At 39.2% G+C, this 22115-nt stretch overlaps 1 protein-coding gene across 1 annotated transcript in view; it reads left to right on the top strand.

Moving 5' to 3' along the window:
• SUSD5 (sushi domain containing 5) overlaps positions 1-22115 on the top strand; it is a 50002-nt gene that overhangs the window by 6767 nt on the left and 21120 nt on the right. The window contains exons 2-3 of the mRNA XM_082044233.1: positions 2845-3022; positions 16003-16121. Coding sequence (XP_081900359.1) covers positions 2845-3022; positions 16003-16121 — 297 coding nt within the window. The remainder of the gene's footprint in view (positions 1-2844; positions 3023-16002; positions 16122-22115) is intronic.

Below are 22115 nucleotides of genomic sequence, written 5' to 3'. Positions count from 1 at the left end.
CATTAGTCTCATGTTCATTATTTGGGACTGTCCTGGTTTTGTTAAAAACAAGTTTCTCTTTTAGTGATTTTGCCTGTCAGCTAAAGCTTTTATATTAGCTGCGTTTTCCTGGAGAACCAGACACATGTTTTGGTAAACTTAGCAATGGAATGCAAACTTATTGATAAGCACGGATGGACATCTCGCGAGAGGGGCGACAAGAAACAAGTGACCAAGAAACTGACCAACTGTGTATAACATTCCATTCACGTGAATACTTCATATAAAAGTGGGAGATCACGAGGATCTCGTCCCTTTTCCTTATGGCCAACATTAGGAGAGGACCTTGCTAGTCGTCCCTGCGAACTGAGGCCTAGTGAGAGACTGAATCCAGCTCCGGTTGGCTGCAGAGTCCAATCCAGGACTTTGGGTGCCAGCTCTGCAGTTGCTGAGACTTTCAAGATTGGTTTTGTATATTTTGTATTATTTTCTCTATTCTTATTAGTAGCATTAGTAAAACATTTTAATTTTTTCCAACTCTCTTCTCTCTGTTCTTCTTTCCCCCCCGATCGCCTGTCCTGAGTGGGAAGGGGGGAGAGGGAGGGGCAAAAAGGGGGAAGTGGGGGGGAGAGGAGGTTAACAATACATCTGCCAGGGTTTTATTGTCACCCCGCAATCTAAACGCTCGACAGGGACATTTAGCCAAGATACTTGATGTTTTGGTACTTAGGACTGTAGAGGTTTGCTTTTTTACCGCTCTGTGTAAACTCCTCTCTTGTAATTACAGTTCATGGTATTGATTATAGTTGGGAGTCAAGAGACCATGAGGTATAGAGTTTAGGACACTGATCTATGCTTCTGAGTTGCATTCCTTGGTCAGCTGCTGTTAACTGCCTGAGAAAAGTTTCTTCTCATCACTGCTTGTCCCGCTTACTTAGATTGCTATCTGCCCAAGTCAGGACAACCTTTATTGTGCACATGTAGAATTCCCACCAAAGCAGGAATCTTCTTCAGGATCCATCTGTGCTTGCTAGCTAATATAAGCACAAATGATATATTTCTTTGAAAGAAACTTTGCATTCTTTTGCTGTAAGGACTGTGATTTTTTCCAGTGGGTTAAAGTGTGCACAGGTGAGAACAAAGCTGTCAGGTACAGACCTACCCCATATTAGTTTCCTATATTTAGGGTTAGATTCAGATATATCAATTCGTTGAAATAAGAGGCAGCAGGGGTGGCACTTGGTAGAGAATCAGGCTGAAGCAGTTTGAAGGATTCCTGATATCCATCAATATATCCTGTGAGTGTGAAGCTAACTACACAGTGAACACTCTGTATGTGCTGGAAGCTTTGTGTTTGTATGATCACTTCCACTAATCTACTTTTTAATAATACACAGTAAGTGTTTCCATGCATTTACTGAATTTATTCTGTGTTCAGTTTTGGGCCCCTTATCATAAGAAGGCCATTGAAGTACTAGAGAGAGTGCAGAGAAGGGTGACGAAGCTGGTGAGGGGTCTGGAGCACAAGTCTGATGAGGAGCAGCTGAGAGAACTGGGGCTGTTTAGCCTGGAGAAAAGGAGGCTGAGGGGAGACCTTATCACTGTCTACAACTACCTGAAAGGAGGTTGTAGCATGGAGGGTGTTGGTCTCTTCTCCCAAGTAGCAAGTGATAGGACAAGAGAAAGTGGCCTCAAGTTGCACCAGGGGAAGTTTAGATTGGATATTGGGAAAAAAATATTCATGGAAAGGGTTGTGAAGCAGTAGAACAGGCTGCCCAGGAGGTGTTTAAAAGGCATTTAGATGAGGTTCTTAGGGACATGGTTGAGTGCTAGAGTTAGGTTAGATTATGGTTGGGCTTGATGATCCTGAGGGTCTCTTCCAACTGAAATTATTCTATGATTTTATGATTCTAATAATGTTTAAAAGTTGTTGTCCTGTGCCTGCAAGCAACTCAGTCTTTACCTTTGAAATTTGGAAGGTATTCTGAGGTATATCTTCAGAAAGAAGACACTTATGGCGATTTAAATGTCAGCACTGTAAACTGTCTCACTGTTTACTTCTTTTTCTGTAGACATCTACCTAATACATTTATTCCATAACCCAATAACTCCTGAAGCTTCATTGCCAGAACTCCAGCTTCCCTATTCCCAGTTGCCAAAACCTCTAACTTTCACCCTTGCATCTTTCACAGTGTTAGATACATTTAAGTAAAATAAACTGATCTGAAAATAAAAATAAAACAAGGAATTGTTATGTTAAATATGTTCTCATGCTCATTCAAAAAAAGGCCTTCTATTAAGAAAAAAAAATTCTGTCTGTCTTCCCAGAAAGATATGAAAACAAAGTGGCTTTGCAGCAGCATTTAGGCACATGTTGCCATGGAGTTACATCATTTTGGGTTTTCAGAATAAGTATAAATCTATTTCTGACATGGAAGACTGGGTTCCAATATTGTCTATTAGATTTGTGCTTGCTTTCTAGATGTAGTTGTTATGAATGTAATCGTAAAATGCTTATTAATGAATTCCAGTGGCATAGCCTACAGGAGATGTTCTGACTTTGATTATTTATGTGCATATGAGAGAGTGTTGTGCTTTCTCTCTCCAGATCTTAAGCATACAGAGGCAAGACAAGCTTCTTGTATGGGCTATGTTTGCTTTTCTGTTGATGAACAGAATGAAAAGCTAAGATAAAGGTACTTACAGCATTGATAAAATTACTCATTCCGAGAAGTAGGTGGCTCCTTAAAATAAAGTTAGTAAAAGCAGTGAGACTTTACTTGGTGATAATTTGCAATATTTTTTGTTGAATATGTATTCAGTACAATAACATGATGAGTGACATATCCTTTCTCGGTGCTGCAGGGAAAGTGTTTGCACTTGAGTCCAAGAACAACTCTCAGGGTCTGGATTTAGCTGAAGCTGAGAAAGCTTGTGTTGACCTGAGTGCTCACTTAGCAACTGCAGAAGAACTGAAAAGGGCTGTTCTGGACTGTTCTTTCTCTGGCTGCACCACAGGATGGCTTGCTGGTGGCTCCTCTGGGTAAGGACAACAGTATAACCCTTCCTGAGAAGTATGGATTGACAGCTGTTAAGCAAGTTTTGCTCCTTGACTGTTACTGAAAAACACTGACCACAATTCAAGCACCATGTCATGTACCTAAATATGCAACTCTCCCCACAAAATCAATTTAGTACAGCTAATTTTGCAGGGACACAAATATTTGTCAGTCTCAGACCATGTATTTCACAAATCTTAAGCGATTTCCTCTTTCTCTTTCCTTCTGAATTATGTCATTGTCGTTTCTTTTCACCTGGCCTATAGATGGGTGCCGAGCGCTAAAGGAGCTTGCAGGCTGAGGACACGGTGCTGGAATTAATGTTGGTGTTCCCACTGATTCTGTTATTTTCTACTTCATAAGAAGTTCAGCAAACTGAGCTTCTCATGGAAACCAGGTATCTGGATCAGGTATTTGCACATACCTGAGTAGAAAAGAGGTGTGTTCAAATAGGTTCGACTTTAAATGTACTTAGGTATGGTACGCACACGCACATGTTGAGAAAGCTCACCAGGGAACTGAGATTGTCACTCCATATATGGAACTGTGTTATTCAAGATAGTTCAAGTCACTTGACATGACACTAGGCTGAGTTTGCCTCGCGTTACAGAAAGTCTTGCAAGATGTACTGGCCTGCCACAGCCTCTCCAGGAAGCATCATTGCCTCCGTAGCTGGTAGACACCAGTTTAAAGCAGGCGTGTAAAAGTGTCCTGTGGTAGAAACTGCTTCCCTCTGTTGATCATAGTTTCAGGAGGCTAGAGTCAGCCTTCATGAGTACTCCAGAAGTACCAATGGCTCTCAGTGAAATTTAAGATTTTAAGAACATAAGGCCACAGAGGTGCTAGCTGTATGCCAGAAGCACCATGACCCTGCCACCGTGCCATTCTGCTGTGGCTGACGAGGGCTTCCCAAGTTCAAGCTCATTCAGACTCATTTCAGCCTTGCACAGGTCCAGCTCTGTGGCACTGCATCAGGCCTAGAACCTACAACCCAACCGCTCAGTCTCTTCCAAACTGAAAATCTTCACAGCATGCCTCAGGGAGTTGTAGACAAGCTTCCTATTTCACAGAGACCAAATCACAGAAAACTCAGATTAAAAAAAAAAAAGAAGTGGAGGAGCTGAGGGTTGACATGAATGGCTTGTGTCACTGAAGCTGGGACCATGCAGGAATTGCCCAGAGGGGGAGCATGAGAAGATCTGAAGCCCCTTCTCTCTTGAATCTTTCCTTCAACAACCATAGCATAATACATATATTCATTCTGTTGAGGTGCTTTACAAAGTTTTCATGAGTTAGAGCGTGATATATAATCTACTGTCAATATTCAATGGTGATAAAGTTTTGTTTTATCAAGATACTGTTTCCAGTTTCCCAAACTTTAGTGTATTATTGGGTTTTGTGACAGTTATCAGTTGTTTAAGTAAAAACTGATATTTGTGTATTTTTAGTGATAAAGTTTCCAAATGACAAAAAGTTGCTACCATTAATGAAAGGTCACATTTAAACAACTTCAGGCAAAAGCAACTAATTCTGTGGTAGGTTTTTTTTGTTGTGGTTTTTGTTTTGGTTTGTTTTTTGTTTTTTGGTTTTTTTTTTCCCAGGCAAACAATTGTTTGAAAATTTATTTGTATGTACTTCCAGTCACTAAAAAAAAGTCCCTCAGGATATAAACCAGTGACCTAAACCCTAAATTTTTTTTCTCTGTTATGGAAGTAAGGAATGATGGTGTGTAGGAGAAGAAACTGTCCCTTTTTTATCTAAGCAAATAAGTTAGTCCTGAGAGATCCTCAATTTATTGCTGCAGACACTGGAGCTACAACTATTAATGGACCAGTTGTGGACCTGTCCCTGAATATCTTCAATATCAAAATTGGATACAGTGATAGTGTTGTACACGTCACACCATGATGATGTGAGAATGTACACACCGTCATATCAATGGGATGGGAAGGGAGGAAGATTTTTCATCCCTTCCAACTTTCTGTACTCCATTCCTCCAGTAAACCTGTCCTTAACATAGAAGTCTCTACTTATTGGAAAGGACTTTGTATGGGCACATCAGCATGTCATTGCTGTGCTGTCACCACATTGGACCTTCACTGGAGGGCTTCTCCAGAAAGCATAGTTCTTCAGAGCTGGAGCCTGGTAGTTTCTTCTCCGGGACTATTTTACACATGGCTGGGCAAGCACAAAATGTATATTACTTGGTTCACTGAACTGGATATTTTTGACTTTGGGGAAAACCAGGAAAATTATGATGCCTGAAAAGGCTATACTGGTTTCACTGCTAGCTAATGCAGCTCTGGAGAAGGAAATGAGCAGTTGAGTGCAGCGGATGCAAGTGAGACAAAGTTATTCAAGTTGGACAAGCTCAAGTAGAATATAAAGATTTTCAGAGGCATTTAGAGACTAACGAGAAAAATGATAACAAATGGATTTCAATGATAGTACATGCAGGAGACATATGCAATCTACTTGAAAATATCTTGCAGGTTCTGCTCTACCTCTGTCAGCCCAGAAAAAAATGTGAGGACATCACTATGGACAGCACAAAGAAAACTTCTGTCAAACTGCAGCTGTGGTTAAAACAAACAAACAAGCAAAGTTGCTAGAGTGCTTATGGAAAGGGATGGAGAATATAAAAAATATATACAAATATACACACACATATAGGTCAGTGTAACAGCCTCCTTTGGAATACTGTATATATCACTGATACGACACCTAAAGAAAAGTACTGAAAGAGGCTCAAAAAAGGGCTCAAGAATGATTAAAGGAATGGAAAATATATCTACAGTTGCCTATCCAATACTTTGGACCTTTACTTGATAAATGGAAACATGACAACAAGGATAGCTGGTAAACAGAAAAACTTCAATCCACATTTAACACAGAGAGGGGAAAGAAGGCTTCACAGCATGCCCAGAAGGCTACAGAAGTAGGGAAAATTATTTCCAAAATAAAGGAGGGTTTGCCGAGCACACCTTGTGTTTTTTATCTTGATGGACCTCCACATCTTTCAATCTGATGGCCTGGCCCAGGGAGATAAGTGACCTCCTCACATTTACCAGGAACAAAACAGTTCAGGACTTTATAGGCTGCATCTAAAACCTTGGATTTCTCCCAGCAGCTGACTGTTGTCCAGTGCAGATCACAGAGCTTTAGTCTAATATTCTCCCATATCCTCTTGGACCATGCACATCAGGATGTAGATGAATAGGAGGAAACATGATAAAAGAAGTTCCTAATTTCAGGAAGAATGCAGTTTGGTTTATTTCTTTGGTGCCTGGAAAGTATCCTAGTCTTTCCCCTGAAGGAAAATGGATTAGACATTGGCAGTAGAAGTAAACACAAACAAATGATGTGAGTAAAGTCACTATAGTGTTGCAGATTTTCTGACATGGTTCAGTCCTCCTTCCACCACATAAACTTAAAACTGAACAGAAGCTCTAGAAGAGCTGTAAGGACTTTTTCACCTCTAGATTGTTTTTCCAGGTTTTGTGCAAGTCAGTGATTTGTTCACTTCTGATGACTATTTTATGGCCTTTGTGAATAGTTACAATCCTACTCCGAGTAAATATATCAATCACTATTGGCTTTATTATTATTTTTACTTTATTAAAAATAAAATTATTACTTTATTATTATTACTTTATTAAAAAATATTATTTTTACATCCTAATAAGGGCTGGAAACCCATGGGAGTTTCTACTGTTATGACTGAGGCACATCACTGAGCCAGCATGAGCGTGTTTACACTGCCTGCTCTCTGGGCTATACCTCTTATGTGGGCAAAGAGGAGAATTCAGTCTGAAGAACTAGCCCAATTTAGGTGACTGTCAAATTTCTGGTGATTCATATGTAAATATGGATCCATATGTAAATATGTACAGATTTTGAGATTATAATGGGATGTCTGCTGTTGGACCCAATGAGGTTGTGGCCACCCAGCTCACACCAACCTGGTTCTTCCTGACCCACTGCAGTGACTGTTGCCTCCTCAGCTGTTCTGGTAGAGCTGCTTGTCTCTTGTATCTTTTAAGTCAGAAGTGAACAGGGTGGGCAACCAGCTGCTGGTTAGGGTGTTAAAAATCATCGTTTTGCAGAGAGTGGTGCTGCTGGAAGAAGACACCAGTCTGCTAGTGGAGATGCTCATGTTATGCTCTCTTATCCACTTCAGTCTCTGCAAACCGGGTTAGCCCAAGCAGCAGGTCTTCACAAATATGGTTCACTTCAACTGACGTAGGATGGAAATTGCTTAAACAAATAGATCCCTGCCAGCAAATCCAAAGAGACAATAAACTGGGTGGTTTTGTGGTTTGAGGAGCCTGGGCCAGAACCTCTTTCACAGGCATAAGGGAATGTTTTTGTCTTACGCCTTCAGTTGTTCAAACCAACCGAATTCTGAGTTCAGGGCTCTTCTCACAGGCAAGTCACTGGCAGGTCCAAAGGCTAGGGAACTTTTAGAGAAGAGCCACTGACAAGTGGATAAGGGTAAGAGGATGAGGAGGTAATTTCTTCCAGCAGCCCAGAAATAAACCATTTACAAGTCAGTCCTGACATGTGTAATTTATAAGGCATTACCCATTGTTACATTTCAGGAAATGAAATGTTGTTAGGCAGGTCTCATTTGTCAGATGAGCCCTAATAGCTATTTATACTAAAAATGAAACTCTCACAACTTATTTGCATGTCAGACAAGTGAGTCAGTAAAACCAGCAAGCGATCTGCCATAATATAAATGAAAAAAAGGTGGCAGAGATCTCTGAAGGGCTCTCACTGCTATCTTTTGAACTCAGATGTCGTACTGGAAAACCTTGTGTCAAGTCCTGTAGGGTCTTATGTTAATTTCTGGGTTTTTAAAAATTTCTAAAGTTAATATGATGCAATTTTTCTTCTGATCAGTCTTATGCACAGAATATTGGAAAGCACCTATTTATTTTAGAATTTGTAAACACCCTCAACAGCTTCTATTAAGATATTCTTAGCAAATTTACTCATTTCCATCACTTTTCTAGGACTGAAAAGCTGAAGCTGTCCTATTCCCTATCCCACTCCTATTTGTCTACAAAAGAATGAAGCCATGTCTCCCTTCTATAAGGGCTTTGAAGCTCTGCATAGGCCTTCTGTTCTATGACAGACCTCCTGCAGGGCTGTCAACCTGTTTATTTGCATGAAATTGCCCCGAGCTGGTTCATACCCAGTCCCCGGAGGATTTATTTCAGAGGGGAGTGAGCAAGCAGAGTCAGCTAGAATAAGCCTTGCGGTGGGAGTCAGAAGACTGGGGTTCTTTTCTTGACTGACCACAGACCAGATGTTTGCTGCTGGGGAAATTACTTCATTTCTATTTTTCCTTCCTTTTGTTAGCTCTTTGGGTTTTGCACTGACTCCTATTGAATGCTTCTATAGTGTCAAACACAACAGGGCCCTCACTGCAGATGACACCAGTGGGAAATGTAATAATAAGACTCAGAAATTATATTTCACAAGAGTACCTACTTCTCTTTCTGCCTACTCTGTGGGACTTGCCCAACATCTGGCAGTAGGGTAATAACAGCACGTTTCTTGGGAAAGAAAAAAACAATATGCAAGGAATAAAATAAGGGTCAGCCACTAACCCTTGCCAGTCCTCTCATCTGTGTGTGTGTAAACCCTTGAACTTGTGGGCCCTGTGAAATCTGTCCAGGTGTACATGCTATAACAGGCCCACTTGCTTATTTGCAGAGAAGCAGTCCTAACGATATGTCAGTTTGGCAAGCTGTCTGTCTTATTTTGAGGCTGTGCCCAAGCTACCTGATGATAATACATATGAATTTGCTCCCAGACATGTGGATGAAGTAGGTCAATTAATTCCCTTCAAGAGAAAAATCCAGACATAGCTGACAGGACATGGTCCAATTCAAAATGCTAAAATTGCTTATGAAACTGTCTGAGGAGGTCTTGCACTCCGACGTGCCTTCATGTCACAAACTCTAGTCTTGCAAACCACAGCTGGTGTCATGCTCTGATAGAAGATGACTTTGTCTTCTCATTGTTTCTTGTCGATCATCTCAGAAATTCTCATATAGTGAAAAAACAAACTAATTGTGTTTCAGGAATATGGATTTCTACATGAAGTTCAGTCAAGAGATTTGAATTTAATGTATGGACATGGCCAGTTTACTCCAAGGAATGATATCACTGAGTAGTGTGGACATGAGCCACTTTTTGCATCAGCGTTGGGGGGGGATGCAAATCTTTTCTTGGCACAACTTGAGAAGACAGCCTGGGCAAAGTATGACAGACATAGTTCTTGTAAATCAGATATCCCAATAACTGAATAATTTTTTAGAAAATGTACTTTTTCAGGAAAAGCATCATACAGAAGAAAATACATTTTGATGGATTTTCTAGGAAAAGCACCCAAAACACCATCTGCTGAACTGTAGCATCACAGTCCTCAGAGTAGCCATTTATTTAGCTGAGACTCACATTTTTACATTGTATTTTTACTGGGAGGTTCTTTTTTAAGAAATTTGAGGGCTTTAGCAAAACTTCGGCACGAAAGGTAGGGGTATGCCAGTGAAATTCATTGATGCCAGAGGCTTAGAACTCATTGTTAAGACCAAGGAAAACCACAATACTGAACACGAAGGTAAGCCTCATTTCAGAGATGGAGTAACAGAAATGGGGTGCGATGTAACAGTATTACATGAAGTCTAAAAGGAATTTCAACCTTAAGCTAGCACTTAGCTGGAAAAGGCAGAGCAGGAGAAAGAGCTGGGTGTAGTCACAGAACACAGGACAGCAGTGAGCCTGTCATAAATAAAATAAAATAAAATAAAATAAAATAAAATAAAATAAAATAAAATAAAATAAAATAAAATAAAATAAAATAAAATAAAATAAAATAAAATAAAATAAAATAAAATAAAATAAAATAATTATATAACTCACACAAAATTTGTGGAAAAAATGAAACACAGTCCTCCTAAAGGTCATCCAGCAGCTCTTTCAGAGAGAGGACAGTACCGAAGGGCCTCAACGAGGCACTGGGAAGGCACCACCTGCAATAGTGCAATGTAATAATTCTTGGCACCCAAGCTCAGAAGGGATGACTTCAGACCAGGATCAGTCCAACAAAACACCTCACCTATCAGAAGTTATTAAAGGCCATCAGTTTGTTTAGCCTAGCAAAATGATGGCAGAAAGGGGATATGTTCACTCTTAGCAAATGCACAAGAGGGAGTAATACCAAGATTTTAACTTGCCTGTTAGTTCTAACAAGGTCGATTTTCTAATTTTCAAAAGAACTTTTCATATTTTGCCCCCTTTTTTAGAATCTCTGTAACGTTTTGTCCTATCTGAGAGCTCTCTGTCTACGCATTGTGCTTCTTTGTAAATTAATAGCATTCAGCATTTTGTTTTAATTTTTTAAATGCTTTGATAACTAATCAATAACATCTGTTATGAAAGCTGTGGATTAAACTGGAGTTCCTAAAAAGAAATTGAGTAAAACTAACTTTATAGTGACACTTGACATGTCTTTGAGCACCCAACTAGTCCAGACCAGGAAGCAACACAATTCTCCTCTACATGCACTAAGAATGCTCAAATTATATGTACATAGTGATATTATAGTAAAATGGCTATATAAAATCTTTCATACTAAGCTGCAGTATGAAAATCTGCACGAATGAGCCATATTTATTTAATGAACAGAGGCCTTACTATTGCAGTAGTCATATGTACAATTTTAAGTACAAAAGGCTGCATTTTGGTGTATATTTTTAAGAATCTAAAGGATATTGGTTCTGCCTGGGTAAGACCTCCTTTTGACATTTCCAGTGGCAGTATTGCTGTTGGAATGTCTTCATGTCACACTTAGGAGCTGCTTTCTTTGGGCTGCATCCAGCCAAAATTAGCCTCTATAGTTCCCAGTCAATGGACTTTCCAAAGCCCACCTGTGCTCCACTTCATGACTTTTCAGAGAAATTTTCTTCCCTTTGGTAATCGTGAACATGTCATTTATATTTTATTTCTCATCAGAGCCAGCTTTATAATTTGGAGTTTCCCAAACTACAGAAGGGAAAGACTAAGAATAAAAATCCCCTAGTTTGGCTTCAAGACTACTGTTTTTTTTCTCTCACCTAGTTACTGAAACACAAGTGGTAAAGCTGACCCGTGAAAAAAATTAGCATAGGATGTTAAAGATTTATCTTGACTAGGAAAAGTGATGAAGTTTTTAACTTTCTAATTAGGGAATTCTTGTTATATTATGTTGTGAATCAGACTTTCACAGTGCTTCAGCTAACACATTGTTGATGATGTTCTTCTGAGTCGAATATATTAATATGCAAGATCATGCTACTATGAATAAATGTCATAAGACCATTCTGACTCAGTTCAGTGAATTTATTGACTAAGACTACAAAACTCACAATCAACTGGCAGATAAAGTAGCGACTACAAAGCATCCCAGTCACACCTACTGGTTTCTGTGGATCACGCTATGCCATATAAACTCAGCTGTTAACACCATATGTTTTAACTTGGGTTTACTGAAAAATTGTTAAGTATTATAAAACTGCTACGTAATTATCTTAGAAAGTAGAAGTACTGGTTGATACTACTATTAAAAAATATATAATTTATATATAAATATTACATGTTTATTATATGTATTTATTGTAGATGCATATATACAATACATAAAATCAGATATCATTATATGGCTTGAGTGTATCATTGTGATATATTTAATAACATATTACGTAATGACCTTATGGCATATTGTGAAATAAATACTATTCATGCCAGCTTTTCTGCTATTTCCTTCTTTTAATAGAGGAATTAGGTGAAGTGTGAAATATACCAATTACTCATTGGTTACATAATGGATTAGGAAAAAAATTAATGAGTTGAAGGCTTCTAGGAAGTCTAGTTCATACCTTATTGTGCTATGTAATAAATTTTCTCCTCATGTGTGCACATGATAAATGCAATATTTGAGTTATGTCACAGGAAAACAATGATCAGCTTGGCCACCCTCTGATCTTTCATTGTAGGTACAGAGGAAGGACTGTTAATTGTTCTTAGTTGGATGAATTTTATCATACAGCAGGAATTAAGCTGAGGTTCAACATAGCACAGAGTCTCCGTGGTCTCTTGTTTTCTCACTTGAGAGGGCAAGAGGCATCATGGAGCAGTTTGTCCTTCTAGGCTGGGTAGCAGTGAACTCAGAATATTCGTGATAGTTTTTGGCTTGTCTTGTCAAGGAACCAGAGGAGACATCATCAGGCACGCTCCCACTTTCCATCAGAGAGGAGGGGTTGTTGTCAATGCCACTAAAACCCCTCCTTTCCCAACTGTATTTTTACCTTACTGATAGTGTATGGCATTTACATGGTCTATAGTGACAGTATGTGTGACTGATTTTTATGATGTGATGGTGATTTCATGGCCACATAAAAATAATTTTCAGGGACACATGGACTTTTCAAGATGTGTATTAAATATACAGGATAATAATGGATGATCCGCCTTCTGAAGTCAGTATGTTTCTTCTCAGCATGTGTACTTTCATAAGAGATATCCATAGAAGGAAAAATAAAATTGCAATTGTTTCTTAAATACAAGGTACAAAATCATGCATTACATTGCTCTAAACATCAGATTACAATGAATGCTGAGTAATGAGCAAGTCTGTTGAAGTTCAATTATTACACGAAAGTAGCAATAAATAGCATTAACATTCTCTGCATGACTACATTCTTCTAAATGGCTGAGTAGGTGGATGTATCCCTAAAATAAGTACAAAATTTGTGGCATTCTCTCAGCCATGATGCACACTCCAGTACAACAATTCAAAATAGTAAAGAAGCGAACTGCACAATACATTTCCACAACCTCTCATTGAGGTGCTGGAAAGATAGGAAAAATATACAATTTTTTTTGTTTCAGCATGGCAATGCTGTTGCTGAAGAAGTTTTAAAATACATGGAGTTCTGAATTGATAGCCATTATTTTTGTCCTCAAATGAAAAATGTAACAAAGTTAAAAGCATCAATACCTACCTGTTAGAACTGAGACAAAAGTGTACTTATGTATTTAATCCATAATTACAGATGAAAACCTAGCATTTTAGGATTTAGGGAAACATATACCCACCCTCAAAAACTCAGAGAAAATACTGTTATTGTGTAATTTTAGTCATACCTGGAGTCCTACTGGCTATGAAGAGACTATTTCTATGCCAATGGTGTTGCAGGTCTGCTCATTAGACCTACTACTGAGAAATGCTGAGCAGTCTTGACGCTCCTTTCAGCAGCAGTAATAACAGCTTACTGAAGATGTTTGGAGCTTGCAGGATTGAGCTTGTGGTAGGAAACTACTGACAGAGAAGGAGGAATGGGAGAGATGAATGTGGGAAACTGCAGCGGGTCTGTGGAATCCTTGACAGAAAATATGGGAGTAGAGATCAGCCTTGAAGATATTAAGATTTACCCTTGAGGAGGATGGGAGTAAAGGAGTATCCGGAGGTATGGAGATGTACCCGTGAGAGAGAAGGGGATGGAAGAATAACATGGATGATAGCAAAATTAACCAATGAGATGTTAGTGCTGTAACTTGTAACCAATAGTGAAAAGACACATGAACTGGTAGAATTGTATAAAAATGCACTTGTAGCAATAAATGGCACCTATTACTTTCATCTTGAAAGAATTTGGTCCATGTCATTTGTCCGTCTCAACCGCGACAGATGAAATTGATTTTTTTTTTCCTAAAGATTTATCTCGTCTCAGAAGAATTACATTAGAATGTTTGCAGTTTTAATCAGATCAATTTTAATATGACAAAAATCCAAATTAAAGTCCTAAGGAGAAGATTAACCAGGGTCTAGTCTGTTGTAGTTAAAAAAGGAATAGATAGGAGGAACAATTTTTAAACTTCATGTAGAAAAAAGTTTTGTGAGAAATACATATTTTAATAGGTATACAGAATACAGAATTTTAAATAAAATCAAAATAAAATACAGAATTTTAAATAAAATATGGAATTTTTTAAAATCTTAGCATCATTTAAAACTTTTGTATTTAACATTAAATCTATATGCAAGACACATCTTTGTAAGTCTGGTCTTATTAGATAGCTGCTAAGAAATGCTCTTAAAATTAATTAACTAATCAATATATTCTGCTAACTACAAACTTGTAATTCATTGTACATGTCAGTATTTGTCTATTCAGTGTTGCCAGGCATACCTGATCTGGGTACCTAAGTGACTGAGCAATTATGGGAAAGATTAATGTTGGTAAGTCACTTTTTGAAGGGACACATAACTATTGCATTCACATCAGCCTTGTAAGATCTAGTGGAACAAGATGTGAATGCATACAAATATTTTCTAATTGATGGCCTGATCCTCCCAGTCATCTGAACTCACTTTGGCAGATCAAGTAAATTTTTTCTAGGTGCCTTTGTCAGCAATGACTTAGAGGACTCAGACTTTAAATGTGTTAAATTCTAAGAGAACTTGATTTTAAACTTTTATGGAAAATATTGTCCTTCAAGTGACCCACCCCACCCCCAAAAAAAAAAAAAAATCAAGGGTTGTCTTCCTTATAAAAGAGGCATATTTGATTCAAAATCGTAAAGGGGCTTTGATAGGGGATGACCTCATGTCGTTTTCCAGAGCACATGTGTGGTAAGAACCATTCATGTATGTATGCGTGATCACCACCATATGGCTTGTTTCATGTTGCTTTTGTTTGTTTACATTACATGAACATTAAAGTTGCATATTTAAATGCTTAAAAGCTAACACATGCCAGAATGAAGATGGTCTGTACAACTGTAATTCAGCACACTTATCTAAATCAATTGTTATTTAGCGATTAAGTGCACGATCAAATACTGGGTTTTCACTGGATCTTTTCCGTGTTCAGTGAATGGGCAGTTAGTCAACATTTATTTTATTCCCCGAATTGAGTGCGAGACTGACAACAAAATTAGTTCTGCCATTGTACAATACAAAATGATGAATTTCCTCCACTGGAAGGATTCCTCTGTGGAAAGCATTTTTGTCTTGCTTTCGCTAAAATAGCTGACTGTGCAATTCTTCTACAAACCTGCTGTCCACAAAAAATAAACCCCGCACCATTAATATCCAGCTGCAAAAATTTGGGCTGAAGTAGCTTTTATAGCCTTTATAGCCTTTGATGTAACCATAAAACCAGTGTTTTCTACAACAAACTGCATTCTATTTGTTAGTTTTAAGCAGCCAGTAGATGAGAGAAGAAATAATTAGTAATCTCTTCCTTCATGTTTAGCAACTACACAGTTGTAAAAGCAAATACAGATTTATTACCTTTGTTCAAGCCTATGGAGGGCAACAGGATGGATTAGGTACTGCTGAGTATCAAACCAGAAGAAATAGAGTTTACACAAAGGCATGGAATTACTGATAAGAAAATATAACAGTTTTTCTTCCAAGAAGTCAAGATTAATTTTCTGAGCTTGCATGTGTTAGCTTTTGAGCAGTTAAATATGCAACCTTAATGGTCTTTTAATGTAAAATGTTAATGACTTATAATATTTCAGAACAAATCTTGAGTTTTCTAATAATTTTTATCCAGGTGCCATCAGTAGGAATATGTATTACTGGAATGTGAAAGCAAAATGTGGCCTTAAGTACTCCGAGACTTGGTCTGATGTTTAGAAGTACTATAGAATATATTTAGATAAACATTCTTTATTGCTTCATATATTGTGAACTGATCTGCAGCAAACATTTTTTTTAATTACTTCTAATTCTGCCTTAGCTTTTTTCATAGTTCTTCCCACACTAGTGCCTTATGTGCCAACTCTTAAAGAGTTAAGATGAGGCTAAAGCCTGACTACTGTGATAAAAGATCTCCAAATTTCACCTGCATGTACAACTCCAGAAGATTTCTGATTATTTTTTTCTTCTTCTTTATTTTAGGACAATTATATGCAGAAAGACGGGCAGCAAACAGCAGAGCGTGAAAGCCATTGATGTTAAAATTGAAACCGATCGCTTTGTGAATGACCAATATGATGCTTTTTGTGTAAAGGATGAAGGTCAGCACTGATATACTATCGCAATAATGCACAGTCACCGCTGTCTTGCAACATTAAAAGTTTCGCCTTCAATTTTTCTACTGCTGAGAGGCAAAGAGGGAATGTTAAGGAGTAAATCTTTATAGTAATTGTCCGCTGAGTGAGCTAACTGCTGCAAGACATTGGTTACAGGAAATAAATTGCATTATCTTTTGTCTTTGCTGCAGTTTAGCGAGTTCAAACAGCAGTACTGATCTGGAAGAACCCATTTTGGTGTTCACAGAACATACTTTATGGAATATAGCTGGCACCAATATAACTGAGATGCCTGAAGCATCTTCCATACTCAGCAGCGTAACTGAATGTTACTCAGAAAGCTGGCTTCCAAAGATGAAACACCATGCTGTTGCATGCATAGCTATCAGTACAAAACATGTGTATGCAAATAACTTCATTGTGTCCCTTTTAAAAATTTTTGTTACCAAGTGTAGATCAACCTGCTAGGAACTCTATATGCCATGGATGATTCTGAAAACTGCATTATTTCCAATTTAAGTTGATGCTTAAACATTCTGATATTCAAATGCCAGAACCCACAAGCAAAGATGGATTCTGAAGGCAAAAAGTAAGTTGTTACTGACAGTCAGGATTGTGTAAAGAAGTCTGGGAACCCCTGGAACAGACTGTTGATGTCTACAGTGAATCACAGAACGTTAGGGACTGGAAGGGACCTCGAAAGATCATCGAGTCCCATCCCCCCACCAGAGCAGGAACACCTAGATGAGGTCACACAGGAACATGTCCAGGCGGGTTTTGAATGTCTCCAGAGAAGGAGACTCCACAACCCCCCTGGGCAGCCTGTTCCAGTGCTCTGTCACCCTCACCATGAAGAATTTTCTTCTCAAATTCAAATGGAACATCCTGTGTTCCAGTTTGTATCCATTGCCCCTTGTCCTATCATTGGTTGTCACCGAGAAGAGCCTGACTCCATCCTCGTGACACTCACCCTTTACATATTTATAAACATTAATGAGGTCACCCCTCAGTCTGCTCTTCTCCAAGCTAAAGAGACCCAGCTCCCTCAGCCTTTCCTCATAAGGGAGGCGCTCTGAAGTTTCACCTCTTATTTCCAAGAAAAACAGGGGCAAGCAGATGGCATTTACTGAGGAGCAATAAGTTCACAACACCGAGGGGCATTTTGATAAACAGTCAGTGGCAGCAGTGGGAATGAAAATATGGTTGAAGCGAAATGTGGCAGAGGTGATGCATGTTGGATGTGCACTCAGCTATTCAAAAATCACAGTTTGACTGACCATCCTCTCAAGTAACCCTCATGATATCAACTCCAGGCTCCGTGCTGCCATAGGCGATGCCAGCTCTGTCACTCAGTTGCTAATGTTGTCACACAAGCACCTTTGTGCTTTCTTCCATGCTGCTGCTCACATACAGGAGCAGCTCCCTGTAAACATCAGCAAAACTGTCTCATTGTCTTCCTTCAAATCTCTCTTTTGTCATCATCCCCCCCTTTGAGAAAAACCTTGCAACGGGTGGGACAGCTGTGGGATGCTGAAATCATGGCACTGGCCACTATTGTTCCATTGTGCCCTTGTGCTCCCCTGTGTGTCTCCACCTGCTGCGTCCAAGCTTACACATAGATGCTGGATCTTGGGGAAGAAACTGTTTGCCTTTTGCATTTGGTTACTGCTCATGGTAAGGAGGCAGTAAAAGTGAAGATAAGAACATAGTCTGGCAATGCTTGTTGGAAAGGAACACCACAGAGGACTCAGAAACTGCGTAGTTAAACCCAGGGGAAAATTTGCATTGTTTTCAAAGAGACAATTTATGAACAACTTGTTTTGTACAAGGCAGGGAGTTTCCTGATGACAGAATGGGACCATCATGCCAATGCACTCACCAAATAGTCCTTCCACGCAGAAATGTTTCTGGATGACAATAAGGTCCCCTCTTCTTTGAATATATATAAAAAAATTGTGGATGCAGAGTCGATATTTTAATAGAAAGGCTTAAGTGAAGTTGCATGGCAGAGCCTAGTCTGTGGCTACCATGAAAAGAACAAAGTCCAGAGAAGAAATAGCCTTAACATGCAATTGTAACACACAATAACACTCAGGCCAGCACAAAGCAGTTGACCGATGAAAGAACATCCTACACTTCAGGGGTGCCACTTAAAGTTTTGGGAAGTAAATATCCAGTAAGAAGCATCAACAACAAACCCTGCAGCACAGCCTCAGATGTAGCATATCTGTTCTGCTGTTTTGTACATGTGGCTAATAACTACATATCTAAGTTATAATTAATGAATTGTTTCTTACTTGAAACCTCCTCTTTTTTTTCTTTTTGAGAAGTAGACGTTGCTTTTAGTTTATATAATTTCAATTATAATACAGTATTACATTAGTAATAAGACCTATATATTGAAATGAAGTACAAAAAGGAAGTTGTTTGGCACCATTGAAAGTTTCCCAAGTTTCTTACACTGACACCTGTGTCCCCATGCACAATAACTGCAAAAATTTAATTTCTTCTCAGACAGGCTCAGACAGACTGGCAAGTTGAGGATGGACAGAGGGAACAGTCACATCAGCCTTCTTCAGAAGCTATATTGATAACTCTTCACAACTCTATTTTCAGTTCTTAGGGTTGTGCAAAGGGCATCTTGAACCACAATGAAACTTCTAGTACAAACCATCACAAAATTCCCTTCTTAGGCCTTGATTTATAATTCATCTTCTCTTGATTAACATTTAGTACATGAGTGCGTTCTGTCGAATTGCTTAAGCATACACTTCAGCGTACCTCAACAGCCAGGGCAGTGGTCAAATGCCAGCAAGAGCTCTGGTTGTGCTTACACAATCAGGCTTCTACAAATAAAAATTCTGAAGAGACAGATACCTTTTTTTTTTTTGTGCTTCTCAAATGGATTTCATTCTGTACACACAGAAGAATCACAAAAATCTTTGGTATTAAGTGATATGTTTTACATAGAATCGGTACTAAGAGTTATGTTTGACAGGGAACAACGGAGCTGTAATGTTTCATGAATGGTGTGAACATAGCTGCAGTTTTCTCAGTATAGAGAAATGTGTCTTCTCAGTTGCTCATAAACAAATGTTTTATGCAGCCATTAGAGTCAACAAGACAGCTCTGAACCAGCTCAGGATCTGCTGAGATCAGAAACTTTCTTTCCTAGCCATGAGTGCCAAAAACTATCTAAAAATATATTAGATTCTGCCGATTCTGAAAATGGAGTATTGCATGTAGATCAGATCTGGCCCACAGAGTGCGTGTTTACTCTCTGTCAAAGCTCATAAGAAAACACCTCAAAGTATAGAAAGATAAAGCAAGAAAAACAGAAAGGTGGATTTTTTTCTACCAGCTCTATTTTTTTGTAGGACCACATACCATTTGATTTTGTATGTGTATAATCCTCTCAGTTCTCTTTCTTGTATTTTTTTTTAAATGCAACAAAGGAAAGATCTCTTTCTTAATAGCTCCCACGTTTTGCTGTTTTTTTCCGGTGACCCACTGATATTTACAGGCAACAAGTAAGTTCTCTGTTCCATAAGGCTTTGATTTGCTGCCACCATAGAAAAACTAAACAGGCAGCAACTTGTAGTAGCATACAGCGTAAATGCAAATCAAACTTTGCTAAACATGACTGCTGTCTCCAGATACCCATCAAAGCTTCATGGCTTATGTACATATTTCAGTTTGCCTTTTTCAGCAGTAAGAAAAAAATAAATTAATGTGTTCTTTATATCAAACATATTAAATAGACTTTACAAGAGCAAGCTGCAATTTGCTTTATGTAATATTGGAACCATTTCTTTGTCATGGTTTGCTGTGGATATGAAGTTTTAATTTTTTTCATTGCTACAGGTTTCTTTTCCAGAGCTTTGCATATAGCTGACAGTTAATTTCCCACTACCTAGAGATGTCATTTAAACTAATAAATTCCGACAAGCCCTATCTGATGAAAGAGCTATTGGCATGCTAACTTGGGTACAAGCAGCACTTATACTGTTGAGTTTTGGTTCTTTGTACTCTATTTGTACTCAGTATTCTTACCCCAAACCAAAAATTCCATATACTTCAGTGTCTCTGCAATCAAGAAGAAAAACAAACAGCCACAATTATGTTTCATAGGGCTGAGCATTAGGAGTTGCATTTTCCAGTTTCTTAATGGTGAGATGACATCCTATAAATTCCAGTGGTTCCTCTGGAAAAACTCCACTGAATTGGATGGTTGTAGCAGGGGATGTTTTACGTCAAAGAGGGTGTTTCATGTCAGCTTTCAGAGCATGGTACACAGTTAAAGTAGCAATTGTAGATAATCAGATTTTGGTAGATTCCTCGTTCTGCCACGTGGCATGGAAGCAGAAAGCTGCATGGTTTTCATGTTGATGGGGTTTCTTTTTGCATTGATCTTAGGCTGTCCTTGCTGTAGACAGTACTTTATCAAGACATCTCAAAAAAATTTTACAAATTGATGAGATGCTTCTAGTTTAAATCAAGAAGATGCTTCTGGAGGAATCTGGATTGGGGAGGAGGAGTGCTGTGTTCTCAAAGTGACTTGTGTCAAGTCTTTGCCAGGAACCACCTGTCACAAACTCCTTTCCATACATGGTTTGGAGTAGAAGTTACTTCAGAGGGGCCATAATTCCTAAAAGCCAATCACGACTGAGTGTGTTAACTCAATTAACAAAGGCCGTCTTCAATCTCTTGTAAGAAATAGTTACTGAGTCTCCAGAAGGTCTGTAACCAAAGTCATCACTAGCCCAAACATTTCTATGCTCAACACAAAGCTTTGCTCTGCCACTTACTCCCATTCCATTGTAAGATGTTGACCATATCCTGATTTCTACTAATGTATATTGAGTTCTTTATTGACTATGGTGGTGATTTTCACCCCAGGAAACAGTCTGTGCCCAATTACTGCTGACATGAGGATCTCCTCTGTCCTTCGGCATTGCCTTATATCTGTGCCATGCTGTCTCACTGTGTAAACCAGTCCATCCTTGCTTACTGGAGGTCAGCTATCAATGTATGGAGCCCTGTTAGGTGTTTGACCTCACTGTCAATATGTGGCAAACTCAGGAAGGGTCACGATGTCCAGGACAGGATTCCACGTTTCCAGGTTTGAGATATGATCTCACACACAAGCAGGCAGAGCATGAGATCTGCTGGATGGGGTCTGAGTATATTTGGGATCTTATTTATGCTTATAAATATCTCAAGGGTGGGTCTCAAGAGGATGGGACCAGACTCCTTTCAGTGGTGCCCAGTGATAGGATGAGGGGCAACAGGCATAGACTTAGGCACAGGAGGTTCCATCTAAACATGAGGAGAAACTTCGTCACTTTGGGGGTGCCAGAGCACTGGAACAGGCTGCCCAGAGAGGTTGTGGAGTCTCCTTCTCTGGAGACATTCAAAACCTGCCTGGGCATACTCCTGTGTGATCTGCTCTAGGTGTACCTGCTTTAGCAGGTGGGTTGGACTAGATGATCTCCAGAGGTCTCTTCCAACCCCAACCATTCTGCGATTCTGTGATTTTGTGATTCTGTGATCAAGCACATTAGGCTTTTCTACTGGCAAACGTGCACTGGGCTAATTTTTTAGCAAGCACTAAGAATGTATGCTGGTTTGTGGGAGGATAGATGAGGGGAAAAGCAGTACTCTAGATGGAGTGTTCAGCACTGGAGGAACCCAGTCCTCATCTACCAGCATTACCCCTCTAGGCAATCCCTGTGGTCGCCTTGACAAAGAGCACTACTGTTTCTCTACATGACAAGCTGCTGCCAACACACCCTCCGTCACGCTTCATGGTCCAGATCTGCATGCTCTCCTCCAGCAAGAAAATGGCCTGAATGCCAGCACTGAGCACAGGCTTGTTCCAAACAAGCCCATGCTTTGCCAGCTCCTGGTATAAAGGCTGCAGACAAAAACCTGAAGCCTGTCCCCAGAAGTGGCTGAGTCTGATGAGCTGCTGTGCCA

This window comes from Streptopelia decaocto (assembly GCF_964273445.1).
Source record: "Streptopelia decaocto genome assembly, chromosome: 2".
Classification (NCBI taxonomy): domain Eukaryota; kingdom Metazoa; phylum Chordata; class Aves; order Columbiformes; family Columbidae; genus Streptopelia; species Streptopelia decaocto.
Note: the sequence above shows the minus strand (reverse complement) of the source record. Positions and strands in the feature narration are given on the sequence as shown.